Source organism: Hipposideros armiger, unplaced genomic scaffold (genome assembly GCF_001890085.2).
Source record: "Hipposideros armiger isolate ML-2016 unplaced genomic scaffold, ASM189008v1 scaffold_866, whole genome shotgun sequence".
NCBI lineage: Eukaryota > Metazoa > Chordata > Mammalia > Chiroptera > Hipposideridae > Hipposideros > Hipposideros armiger.
In genome coordinates this window covers 159,554-170,952 of record NW_017732216.1, presented here as the reverse complement: position 1 = coordinate 170,952, position 11,399 = coordinate 159,554, and the positions used below count along the sequence as shown (strand labels likewise).

The 11,399-nt window shown below is 43.4% G+C and overlaps 1 protein-coding gene across 1 annotated transcript in view; it reads left to right on the top strand.

Annotated features, from left to right (window-relative positions):
• Positions 1–8,800, top strand: part of TAGLN3 (transgelin 3) — a 16,896-nt gene extending 8,096 nt beyond the window's left edge. Inside the window, exons 5-6 of the mRNA XM_019629708.1 lie at positions 6,839–6,941; positions 8,329–8,800. Coding sequence (XP_019485253.1) covers positions 6,839–6,941; positions 8,329–8,470 — 245 coding nt within the window. The 3' untranslated portion in view covers positions 8,471–8,800. The remainder of the gene's footprint in view (positions 1–6,838; positions 6,942–8,328) is intronic.
• The last annotated feature ends 2,599 nt before the right edge of the window (positions 8,801–11,399 follow it).

Sequence of the window (11,399 nt, the reverse complement as noted above, 5' to 3'; positions counted from 1 at the left end):
AGAGAGAGAGAGAGAGAGAGAGAGAGAGAGAGAGAGAGAGAAAGAACATGTGAGAGCTAGTGAGTGTGCTGGTCAGGTAGATTCAAAAAATGCTTATCCTGGAAGGTAGTCGAGTGCAGACTCTTGAATCAGAAACTAGACTGCATCGCTCGTGCCTCTGTTCCATCACCTACCAATTAACTTTTCTAAGTTTTGGTTTTCTCAGCTATAAAATGGGAATAATAAGATCTATTTTACAGGGATGATACAGGGAGTAAATGAGATAATGCATTAGAATTGCTTAGCATAGTGCCTGGCTATAATAGAGTACAGTAAATGCTGGCAGTATAAAAATTACCATTGTCATGGGCCTGTCCTTTTTTAACACTAATGGAAAATGAGGCACAGGAGCAAGGCTGGAAAGGCACATATTCTGTCTTGGAATAAATGGAGTTCATTGACGGCTTCACACAGAAGCTGGTAGGGTTGCCTGTGTGACCTTTGCCCTTTCTGTCCTCTGTCATGTCTTCACCACATCTACCATTCCCGAGTACAGAGAGGCCAGCTTCAGGGGTCACCTTATTGACTTTTTTCACCTCGTGATCATTACCCTCTTGATGTCTTTCCCCATAATATATTGCTTTGCCAATTCCAGACCCAGAAGATCTTGACACAGTGGAAAGAGCATGGGTTTTGGAGCCAGATAGATGGGTTGCAACTCTTCTTTAGCTACGTCCTAGCGGTGTGACCTTGCTTAAGCTGCTTAGCTTCTCAGAGCCCCAATTCTCTCCTCTGTAAACAGGTCTAGCACCTCCTTCAGAGGGTTCTTGTAAGGATGAAACATGTAAAATACCTAGCACAATGCATGGCTAACAGACACTTAATAATTGCTGGCTTCTTTCCCCTACTGTAAGCCCATCAGCAACTAACCTTTCGGGTTCCTTTGCAGAACTATGTGGTGAGCGTTAGACATGTACAATTCTAGAATGTCAGAGCAGGTAAGACTCAAAGATCAATCAAATCTGATTACTCTTCTTAGTAATCCTACTGATGAATCCAAACTTGGACACATGGTTTTGTCATGCTTCCCTGTTGCCCCTCCCTGATGCCTGGGAGTTACGGAGGATGAGTGGTTTTACATAGGGGGCGGAATGCCTGGAAGATCCAAATATATTCTCTGGAGAGGTGTCACTGTATGTATCATTCCTCAACAGCAGAGAAGGAAGAGATTTCACCCAGTCTGAGAGATATTTTGGGATACTGTGAGGTGCCTGTAGTGACCTGAGACATCACAGATGCCTCCAGCTTAAAGCTTCCTTTTCTGTAAGAACAGCCTTCACACCATTTATTCCAAGTGCTGCTCACAATTGCCTTTGGCTTGTTTTCCCTCTGGCAGTGGTTCTCAAACTCCAGTGTGCATTGGAATCACGAGGTAGGCTTGTTGAAGCACGGATTGCTGGGCCTCAGTCCCAGAGTTTCTGAGGTATTAAGTGTGCAAGGGCCTAGGAATTTGCAGTTCTTTCTTTCTTTCTTTCTTTCTTTTTTTTTTAAACCAATTCATAGGTGATGCTGCGTCTGCTGGTCTGGGAACCCCACTTTGAAATCCACTGCCCTAGGGAGTTTCTCCAGGGAGGCAAGCAACAAAAATTCACAAAACCCACAGTGGAGGCCTAGCCTATCCTCTGACATTTCTCCCTTCACTATAGCAATATGTCCTCTACCATGAGTGGAGAACTGGGGGCTATGCCTAAGTCATTACTCAGGGAAATAAGGAATGGCTCGTTCATCCACTCATTGCTTTCTCTGTAAGTCCCAGAAAGATAAAAAAAAACAAAAAACAAAAAGCACAGTATTCTAAGAGTAACAAACATGAGTCAAAACTGATATAATACGGAAGTAACTCTGAAGCAAAGAGTTTAGACTGTAAGATTGATTTTTAATATTGAAAGTAGAGTATCCAACCTGGCTTTACCCACCCATATGACTTATCTCTAGCCTTTTTTTCTTTCTCTTTACTGTTCTGTTTTTTGTTGGTTTGTTTCAAAGATATACATAGGATATCATAAAAGTAATAAGAAAAATTTAAGAGAACAAAATCCTGTTCAAGCATCTTTATGGTAATAGCACTCGAACTCAATGGGCATTAAGAATCCCTGGGTTGGGGCAGGGGTCCTTACAATACAAAACCCTTGGCCCTACTCCCCAGAGGTTATCATTCAGTAGTTTAGAGTGTAAGGCCACACCTGGGGAAACATTGCTTTCTGATAATGCAGGAAACAGGAAACACACTATTGTCAAGTAAAAATGTCAGTTGCTATCTGAGATTCTCCCTGAGAAGGTTTGCCTGATGAGACAGGCAAGCAATTGTGCTACCATCTTTTTTTACAACTTCAAGTTCTGATATTAGCTTCCTCCTGTGATAGGGGGCTAGAAGGTTCCAAGTAGCCTGATTAAAATTCTGAGCTGTTAGTGTACATTGGGCCTCTCTGCTTTCATGTGTCACTACCCTTCTTATGCCTGGTGGTCTCATTTTTATTTTATTTTATTTTTTTTAATTCTATTTTATTTATTTAAGATTTTATTGGGGAATTGGGGGAGGGGAACAGACAAGTTGCTGTCCTTTTGTTCTTCAGCCTAGTTTTAGAGGATTTTGCTTCACTGGCCCATGTTGGTATTATCATTGCGCTCTTCCCGGGTGAGGCAGTTGCTCATCTACCATTGGACGGCCACTCAAGGCAGCTCACACCAGCTGCTAGCCACTCACACTGGCTGCCAGCCACTCACGGTAGCTCACAGCAGCCCACTGCAGCCCCATTGCAGCCTACGCCGTTGCCGGCAACCCATGGCCACCCAGCTCCAGGTCAAGCCGTTGTTCACCATCTTAGCTGTAGAGGGTGCAGCATTGCTGGCCCTCATGTGGGATCTGAACCAGGGCTCTGATGCTCAGAGCTGCCACTCCCAAGCCAATTCTTAACCAATGTGCCACTCGGCCAGCCCTGGTGGTCCCATTTTTAGGTCGCCACCAGGACTCATGTCTCATTTCTGCTCTCCAGCATCTAAAAATTCTCAGCACCTATTTCATACTCTTCTTTCTTTTTTTCTTTCTTTCTTTCTTTTTTTTTCTTGGAAAAATAGCATTTAGCAGGGGTTTTCAAGCTGTATTGCCAAGGTATCTAAGGGTAGCTTTCAGGGAACAAAGAGATTCCAAGCTGCCAGTCCTCTGAGCTGGCTCCCAACTTGGATCAGAGCCCTTCTCATTATTGATTTTACTATTTAACTTCAGAATATATCTCTTAAAGAAAGAGTTAATGCTTAACAAATATGTCAGGCATTGTGATTTTTTTCTTTTTTAAATGGAAAACCAAAGAATTAGAGCAGTGCTTGCCCTACCCAATCTGGCTGCATCAGAGTCACCTCAGGAGATTGTCCCAAAATCTAAATTCTTAAGATCCTCAGGTAATTCTGATGATCAGTCTAGTTTTGGAGTCACCAGGTGAAACCCATGTTTCTCAAATTTGCCTGATGGCATAGAATCACCTGGGGAGCTAATTAAAAATATAAACTCCCAGGCCTTACCTCAGGCTGGGGAATGACCTCAAATTTCATATTTTTTAAGGAGATCCCACTATGCTATCCCATTAATTGTTCAAGCAGCTTGGGGAGCCCTGCCTGAAGCAGACTTGGTTCTAGGTACACTTGGTTGTGACACAGCAGTCTAGCTTTTGTTGCTTTCTACCTGGTATACGTCACAGATCTTCCTTACTCTCACTGCTCCTTTAGATGTTTAAATTTTTGACCCCCAGTTCCAGGAATCAGCCTCCACCCATGTCCCCTTTCCACTGAATAGCACTTGATCTGGGTTTTTGAACTGGCCAGAAAAGTGAGGCTGCAAAGAGGCCCTCTCCCCATTTTGTCAGCCGAAGAGTGCTGGAATTCTTCACAGCACAGGCACATCTATTAGCAAACTAATTAGACATGACAAGAAAATAAGCTAGAAATGTACTGGTTACGGAGACAGATTTCTTTTTCGGAGACAGTTTATTACCTTATTTAGATTCTTGACAATAATTGACTTGATCTGCACACTGCTGGGGGACTCTAGGTCCCAACTACTTTTTCCTGCTTTAATCTTACTTGGGTTGAGACCTGGAGAAATTATTCCAGACAAAAATACTCAGACTTACCAACCACTATTTGAAGTTGGTGCTCTTGATCTTGTGGGGACCAAGAATTGTGACCCAGTTTTATCCTCCCAGTGCATTCTTTCTGGCCTGGCACTGAAGCAGCCACTGCCATCCTTAGATCATCCCTGATCACCAAGGAATGTGCCTTCCCAACCAGCCAGTGATGGGGACCCATGGGAGATGGCAAAGTGGCCTAGTGGACTTTTCGTGGGCTTTGCATTTAAACACCTGTACTAGAGTTGGGCCCTGGTTCACTTGTTGGGTGACTGGCACGTTAATTAACCTCCCTGAGCTAGTTTTCCCATCTTCACATTGGGAGGAATAATATCAATTCCATGCGATCAATGTCATGTATAATTAAGTGTCTGGCCTATCATTTATATCAAATCTCTCGTCCCGGGAACTTTCTTAAAGAAAACTTTTCCAATTTATTGCTGTCTAATGCCTCCTTCCCCAGCTTCTCCTGCCCCAATTGTGCAATCACTTCCTTTTCCACTGTCTGGGAGGAGGGTGGGATGGTATTTATAGTTCTAGGTTCCTGGATATCTTGGTTTTAACCCCTACTTAGTTCACTCCATCCTTTCTGGGTTCACGTAGTATACACATTAGACAGCTCCTTGTGAAGGAGGCTGGGTCTATGGTTAACAGAGCTTGCTTCCTCACCCATGGCCCCAGGGGAATGTCTGTGGCTGTGTTGCTGGGTATCAGACTCCACATTTCCCTAGAACCTGGACATATCAGGCCCACTCTTTCCAATCATCAGGAACAGACTTCCAGGGTGCAGTTTGTACAGAGTGGAGATGAGTGATATATCCTAACCTTTCTAAACCTCCTTGTGCTTAACCATTTCTCTATGTTCTCTTTAATGACTCACTGTTTAAGAGCAAAACCTCTCCCTTCCTCTTCCCAGAGTGATCCTTCAGAATGTCATCACTACAGTTCTATTTAAAAACAGTACCCACGTATCCTATCATACAGTGACAGTGACAGAAATGTTTTTCATCTGTGAAAGAGAAGAATCATTCTAATAACCATCTCTCTTTCCTCTCTCTTAATTCTCAGTATTTCTTGTGTGCCCTCTTCCTTCCACGTGCTGCTCAGGTTCTCCATTTTCTACCACCCCAGCTGTCCCTTGAGTCTGGGGGCTCCCCACTGAGAGCATTTCATCCCTGTATCCATTAACTAATCCCACAGGACCCAGGAAATCGCCCCGTGGTTAATGGGATGGAAGAGAGAGAGGTAAGGGAAGAAGGATCTGCTGTCTCTCTCTTATCTTTGAATAAATGTACATCCTGAGCTAAACTTCCTCTGTGGGCCTTAATGGCTCATTTTATTGAAGTTATACTTCATTTTCACTTTCCATCTTCCTTTCCTCCGTAATTCTGTATTTTCTAGTGACGGAGCTGCATCAGCCAGACTGGAGAGAACACAGATGGTACACTCAGTCTAAAGAGAGCATTTTAACCTTAATTTGTCCAGCTTCCAACCAGGCGGAATGCTGCCCTCCTGTCTAACCCTATGCCTTTAGCTTTTGCACTCCACATTTGTGGACCTTCGATCTAGTTCTAAATTGCAGGCTAACCACACAGTAGCATCTTTTCCAGTCCGGATCATGTCAATCAGCTGGAAGAGGGGAAAGGAGAAAGCATGGGAGGAGCAGGCTAACGTGTAAGGTCCAGTTGCCTTCTCTGTGGGGCAAGGGGCACTGGGCTCCTCAGAAAACAGTGCTTTCTCTCACATGGCATGAGGGGGCACATCACACATCTCTCTTTACCTTGGTCTTTTTCTTCATCTTCTTCTTCATTGTTGTCATCTTCTTTGCCCTCTTCCTCTTTTTCCTCCTCCTCTTCCTCCTCCTTCTCCACCTTTTTCTTCTGCCTCTCTCTCTCTCTCTCTCTCTCTCTCTCTCTCTCTCTCTCTCTCTCTCTCTCTCACACACACACACANCACACACACACACACACACACACACACACACACACAGCCCCGTTATTTATTTTTTCCACTTAGCTCCTTTCAAGCAGCACAAAATAAAGAACATATCATTTGTGTCACATTGAGTGCTTTCTGTGTTAACTCGTTTTTCTTCCCTTGCCAGGCTTCTGAAAGTCCAAATAGCCAAGTGAAGACTCAATTTGATGCACATGGGTGATTTTAGACCCTTTTAACCAGATAAAAGAGCGAAGCCACTTGGGGTTTGGTGCAGCCAATCCATCTAACTAACTTCTTTCCAGTTTCCTTTTCTCTTTCCTGTCCTGAGGAAGGCCCTCTTCTGCGGTCCATCACACCAGCCTACCCACAGGACATCCCCTTAACACAGCCCACAGAACCCACTGAGGCCAGCTCCTCTGCTCTGGACAGGGACCTACCTATATCTGAGCTGCTAAGTGTTTGGAATGTTTTATTCATACAGCGACTCTGAATGAATTAGAAACTGGGCATTTCTGATATGTACCATATAGAAAAGAATGAGCTAGTTGATTTTTTGTTCTTTTCTGAGAGGTTTTGCTATGGTTGTCTTTGGCCCACTTTGAGAAGTATTTCATATCCCTGTCCCCTGAATGTTATCATCTGCAGCCTCTTATCAGAATTTCCTTCCCGGAGGTCCAGCCCTATCCTTCCAGATTCCTTGACCCTGACATATGCTTGGCTTTAATCTCTTTGTTGGTTTCCAGGGAAGGACATGGCAGCTGTGCAGAGGACTCTGATGGCTCTTGGTAGTGTTGCAGTCACCAAGGATGATGGCTGCTACCGGGGAGAGCCATCCTGGTTTCACAGGTAAAAACCCCTTCTCAGCCCTCTGGAGCAGAGGACGATGATAACAAGAGGGAGCATCTGAAGCCTTGTAGCTCCTCAGAAGCTATTTCAACACAAAACCCCAAATGAACAAGTACTCTCGGCCCCATAAACCAAGTCCCCCAGAGTAAGGAAAGACCGGTGCTGATGTCTAGGCCAACATCCATACCCAGAGTAGAAATGGTCAGACCTTCCCTACTAGACGCCTGGATCCTCCAACCCTACCCAGGTTCTGTTTCTCCTGAGAAGGAGTAGGACTGAATGGCTTTTCTCAGGTGTGGTTTGATGTCTGAACTTGGTTTTATTATGACCCAAATAGCCCCGAATCTATCTATCTATCTATCTATCTATCTATCTATCTATCTATCTATCATCTATCACCTATCCACTTAATGAAGAGAAAATATGTCCTAGTTGCCTGGGACAGTGGTTAATGCCTGTTGTCCCAGTATGTTTATTAATAACACTTTCTTTTACTCTCACAAGTGGCCTGGTCTGGATAATAAATGATATGGTCATGTCAGTAAAGGGCTTTTTCCTAAAGAGATTTGTTTTGTTGTTGTTGTTTCAGGGGTAGGGGAAGAAAGGGAGTTTAAACTCAACCCAGTAGCTCAGTGGGAGATGCAGAGAAAAACACATGTACCAGACAATTGCCTCTTCATTTCTCTAATCACCTTTTCTTCTTCTTGACAGTTATAAAAAGGTACCAGTTTGTGTCATTTTATCATTTTAAAGGAACCTGGTCTGAAAACCTCCTAGATAATGGCTAGTTGAAAGCCTTGTTTCAGTCCCAGCTTTATTAGTAGTCCATATGACCATGATCCATAGAACCCCAAAACCAAAATTATTTATTATCTGACTCTTTACTGAAATCTGCTGAGCTAAAGTAAGAAATTTCCCTTCCTTAACTCCTAGGTCCCTTAGCTCTACAATGGAACATTCGTCCTTGGCCCAATACATGGAAGGGTGGAATGGGTTCATGACATGCTTGGCAACAAGAGCTGATTTTAATTTTCACAAGGGTTTGAAGTAACTGTGAGACAGAGGGTGACAGGAAAGCTGTCTGAGAATGAAGTCCCCAGAGAGGCAAGCTACTAATCATTGCTGGAAACCCTAGAAAACCATCTTGGTTTCTGAAGAGTATCATGGTAGTGCTTGCTTGTGGTAAGGTTATAGCTCATAGTAGGGCCATAGCTCATAGTAGGGCCATAGCTCATGGTAGGGCCTTAGCTCATGGCAGGACGATAGCCTCGTATGGGGTCTGCTCTTCTATCTGGTGACTCCAAGTAGAGCCGGTCTACCTGCATACCTTGGGAACGGTTTGAAAACTGTCAGACTGGCATTATTCCATCTCACTCCCTCTGCCCAGGAAAGCCCAGCAGAATCGGAGAGGATTTTCAGAGGAGCAGCTTCGCCAGGGACAGAACGTAATTGGCCTGCAGATGGGCAGCAACAAGGGCGCCTCCCAGGCGGGCATGACCGGGTACGGGATGCCCAGGCAGATCATGTAAGACGCTGCATCCTGCCTCCAGTAGAGAGGACGAACGTTCCACACCATGGTCTCTATGACGAAATAGTTAGTCACCTTCTGACCTTCTCTTTCTCGAAGCCTCCTGTCCCTGGTTCTTGCAAGTGCTGCATTTCTGCTGAGAATCCGCGTTGCCTACTGCTGCCACCTTCTGTTCATTTAGAACTATGCAAAGACTCCGCTTCCTCTTCCTCAGCTCGTTCTTTGCCCTCAAGTTTCAGTTTGTCTGATTATTTATTTATTTATTGGCCAAAAATATCCCTCCTCAACTTATAGAGCGCACCGAATAAACAAATTAGTCTTGTGTCTTAAAGTGTAAAGTTCATTCTTTGTCTCAGAGCCTTCGCAGGCAGAGCTGATTTCTGTTTCATTTGAGTGAGCCGCAAGATAGAATTAAGCTGTAGCTGTGGAAATACAGGTTGGCTTTGAGGAAGCCCTTACAAGGTGGTAATGTTTATCTCTGCAATTGCAGTAGAAAGTTTAGAAGCAGTTTTGCCCACCCTCAGAGCCTGATGCCATGAGTTCAAGAATAAGGTCTTCGACCCTCACATATTTTTTGAGTACCTACCTTGTGCTTATTATGCTAGAGACTCTGTACGGGACTCAGGTATGAGCAAGCCAAAGCCCCAGTTCTTAAGAAGTTCTCTATAGATGCCGAAGAAGTATCTGCTGGATGGGTGGTTGTGTCAAATGCACGGGTGATGAACGGTTGAAGGAATGAGCGGTTTTCACTTCTCTAGCAATAATCTTCCCCCTACAGGCCAGATCCTGGGTCCAACATTTATACCGTGTCTTCATCCGTCAGGAGTTATGCAGATTGTTCTCTTACGAGTCATTTCTAGGGTCTAAATCCCTAAAACTCTTAGATAATGCCTGAGACTGAGATCTAGCGAAGCGAGATAAGTTTTAAAGACTTTTCTCATCCATAGAAAAATAAAGAAGGCAAATAAGCCTGGGACCACCAATTCACATTCCTCTCCTACCAGTAGAAACAACAACAAAAGGTGATTTATTTAGTAAGAAAAGAAATAAGGTCTTTTATCAGTATAATGAATTGTTAATTAACAAAGAAAAGTAAAATACATGGAACTATCGGTATTGCCACACTCTAAATGTTGGGGTGATGGTTTTTCAGCTAGGTGTGCATAGAGATTTCTATGGGATCCTCATAGCGGGGAGTATTGTCTGCCTAGAAGGCAGAATCCCAGGTCTGCAGTCCTGATTCAACCAGGACATGGCTGATCTTATCTATTTTATATATCAGGATTCAGCAGAAGATTTTAGAAGGCTTTTAATATTTTTTTTTAAAAGGAACAAAAGATTATGCTAAAGGAGATTAGCCTGTGAATCACCTAAAGAACCTAACGTATCCTCTAAGCGTCCTAATGACTCTCTGACAAGCACTGGTTGAAATGCCCAGGTGCTGGCAAGCCTACCACTGTTATTATCTGCTTCTCGCTCCGGCTGGGCTCTAGCATTGCCTTGGAGTTCGCAGGCTACTTGCTTCTAGCTCTATGCTGATTTTGCTGTTTTTCTGCCTCTTATTGTCTTTGGTATAGCAATGGCGGAGCCTGGGCAATGTAGAAAATAGGACAGACATAGCCTGAAAGTGTTCTCCCAAGTCTATCCCCCTGCTCATGGTTCCCCATTCCCAATCCCAAACAATCTCTCTCCAGGAATTTTATCCCAATTTTATTTCACTTTGTGAGACCCATCAACCTCCCCCTTTTGCTTTTGTAGCAACTCCAACGTAAGGTTTGAGGAAGGAATTTATGTGCTGTGTTCATATGACATCTTTCCAGGAATGAACAATTCACCATGGTTGTCAGAGGGCCACAAGGACTCTTAGAGGATACATTAGCTTCTTTAGGTGATGATTCTCAAGACTCTTGTAGATCCTAAGAAAAGATTTGCTAACAACTAGTGACATCTGTAGGCATGCCATCTGTAGGGTAATAGTAGGCTGCAGTGTGAACCCAAGTCCCATTTCTGATACTCTGATATGTCTGGAGTCAGAAAATGTCTGACTCCAGACAGACTAATCCAGAGTTCTCTACTTTTCATATTGTTTCTCCCACCAATAACTGACTGAAGCTGAGTCTTATGTCAATGGAAACACAAAGCTCAATTTTTATAAGACCCTGTTTTTTATTTCTAAGCATGCTGCCATTTTAGTTATTATTTACAGAAAACTTTAATGTCATCATAGATGGTTGTACTACTGTTGATAGTAAAGGTAATTGCTAATTAAAAACTGCTAATTTCACCAGTCATTGAAATAATCCTGTTGACAATGAATCTCTCACTGTTATGGTAACAATAAAGCACAAAGATAACATTTTAAATTATGGTAGCATTATTGGCAGAAAAGAACTCATCGTTCTTGCAAGTTGTTTGGTATGCCTAGTTTCTTTGGACATTTTGAAGGCTAAATTTCCCCTATTTAAACAGGCCATGGTCAGCTCCTTGAATGATGTAGATTCAAGACCATTTTTCACGTGGCCTTGGTAACCCCCTCACGTGCAGATAATGAATAAGCTTAAGGCCACTGTATCCCCTGAGTGAGATAAGATTCTCTGCTCCCAAGCATTGTTTAAGAACCTTTTCAAATGGTAGGTGCCAATCCTGGATAGTTTCTTTACCCACTTCAGCGCCATAAAGTAATCTAATGGTTTGATTGGATCCCAATAGAGTCAAGTCCATTTTTTTTTTAAAGAGCAAGATTTTTTCTCTTAAATTATAGACCTATTTAGCATGCTATGTATTCTTTCTAATTACAAGCAGTGGTGCTTGAGGGAGGATAAACTGCATGGTCATTATGCAAACCCTGTGTCTCCTCAGGGACCCCACTGTGCCATTAAAACTACTGGCTAAGGGGCCAACTGAGCAGTATTCTTCTAGCTCTCTAGTGC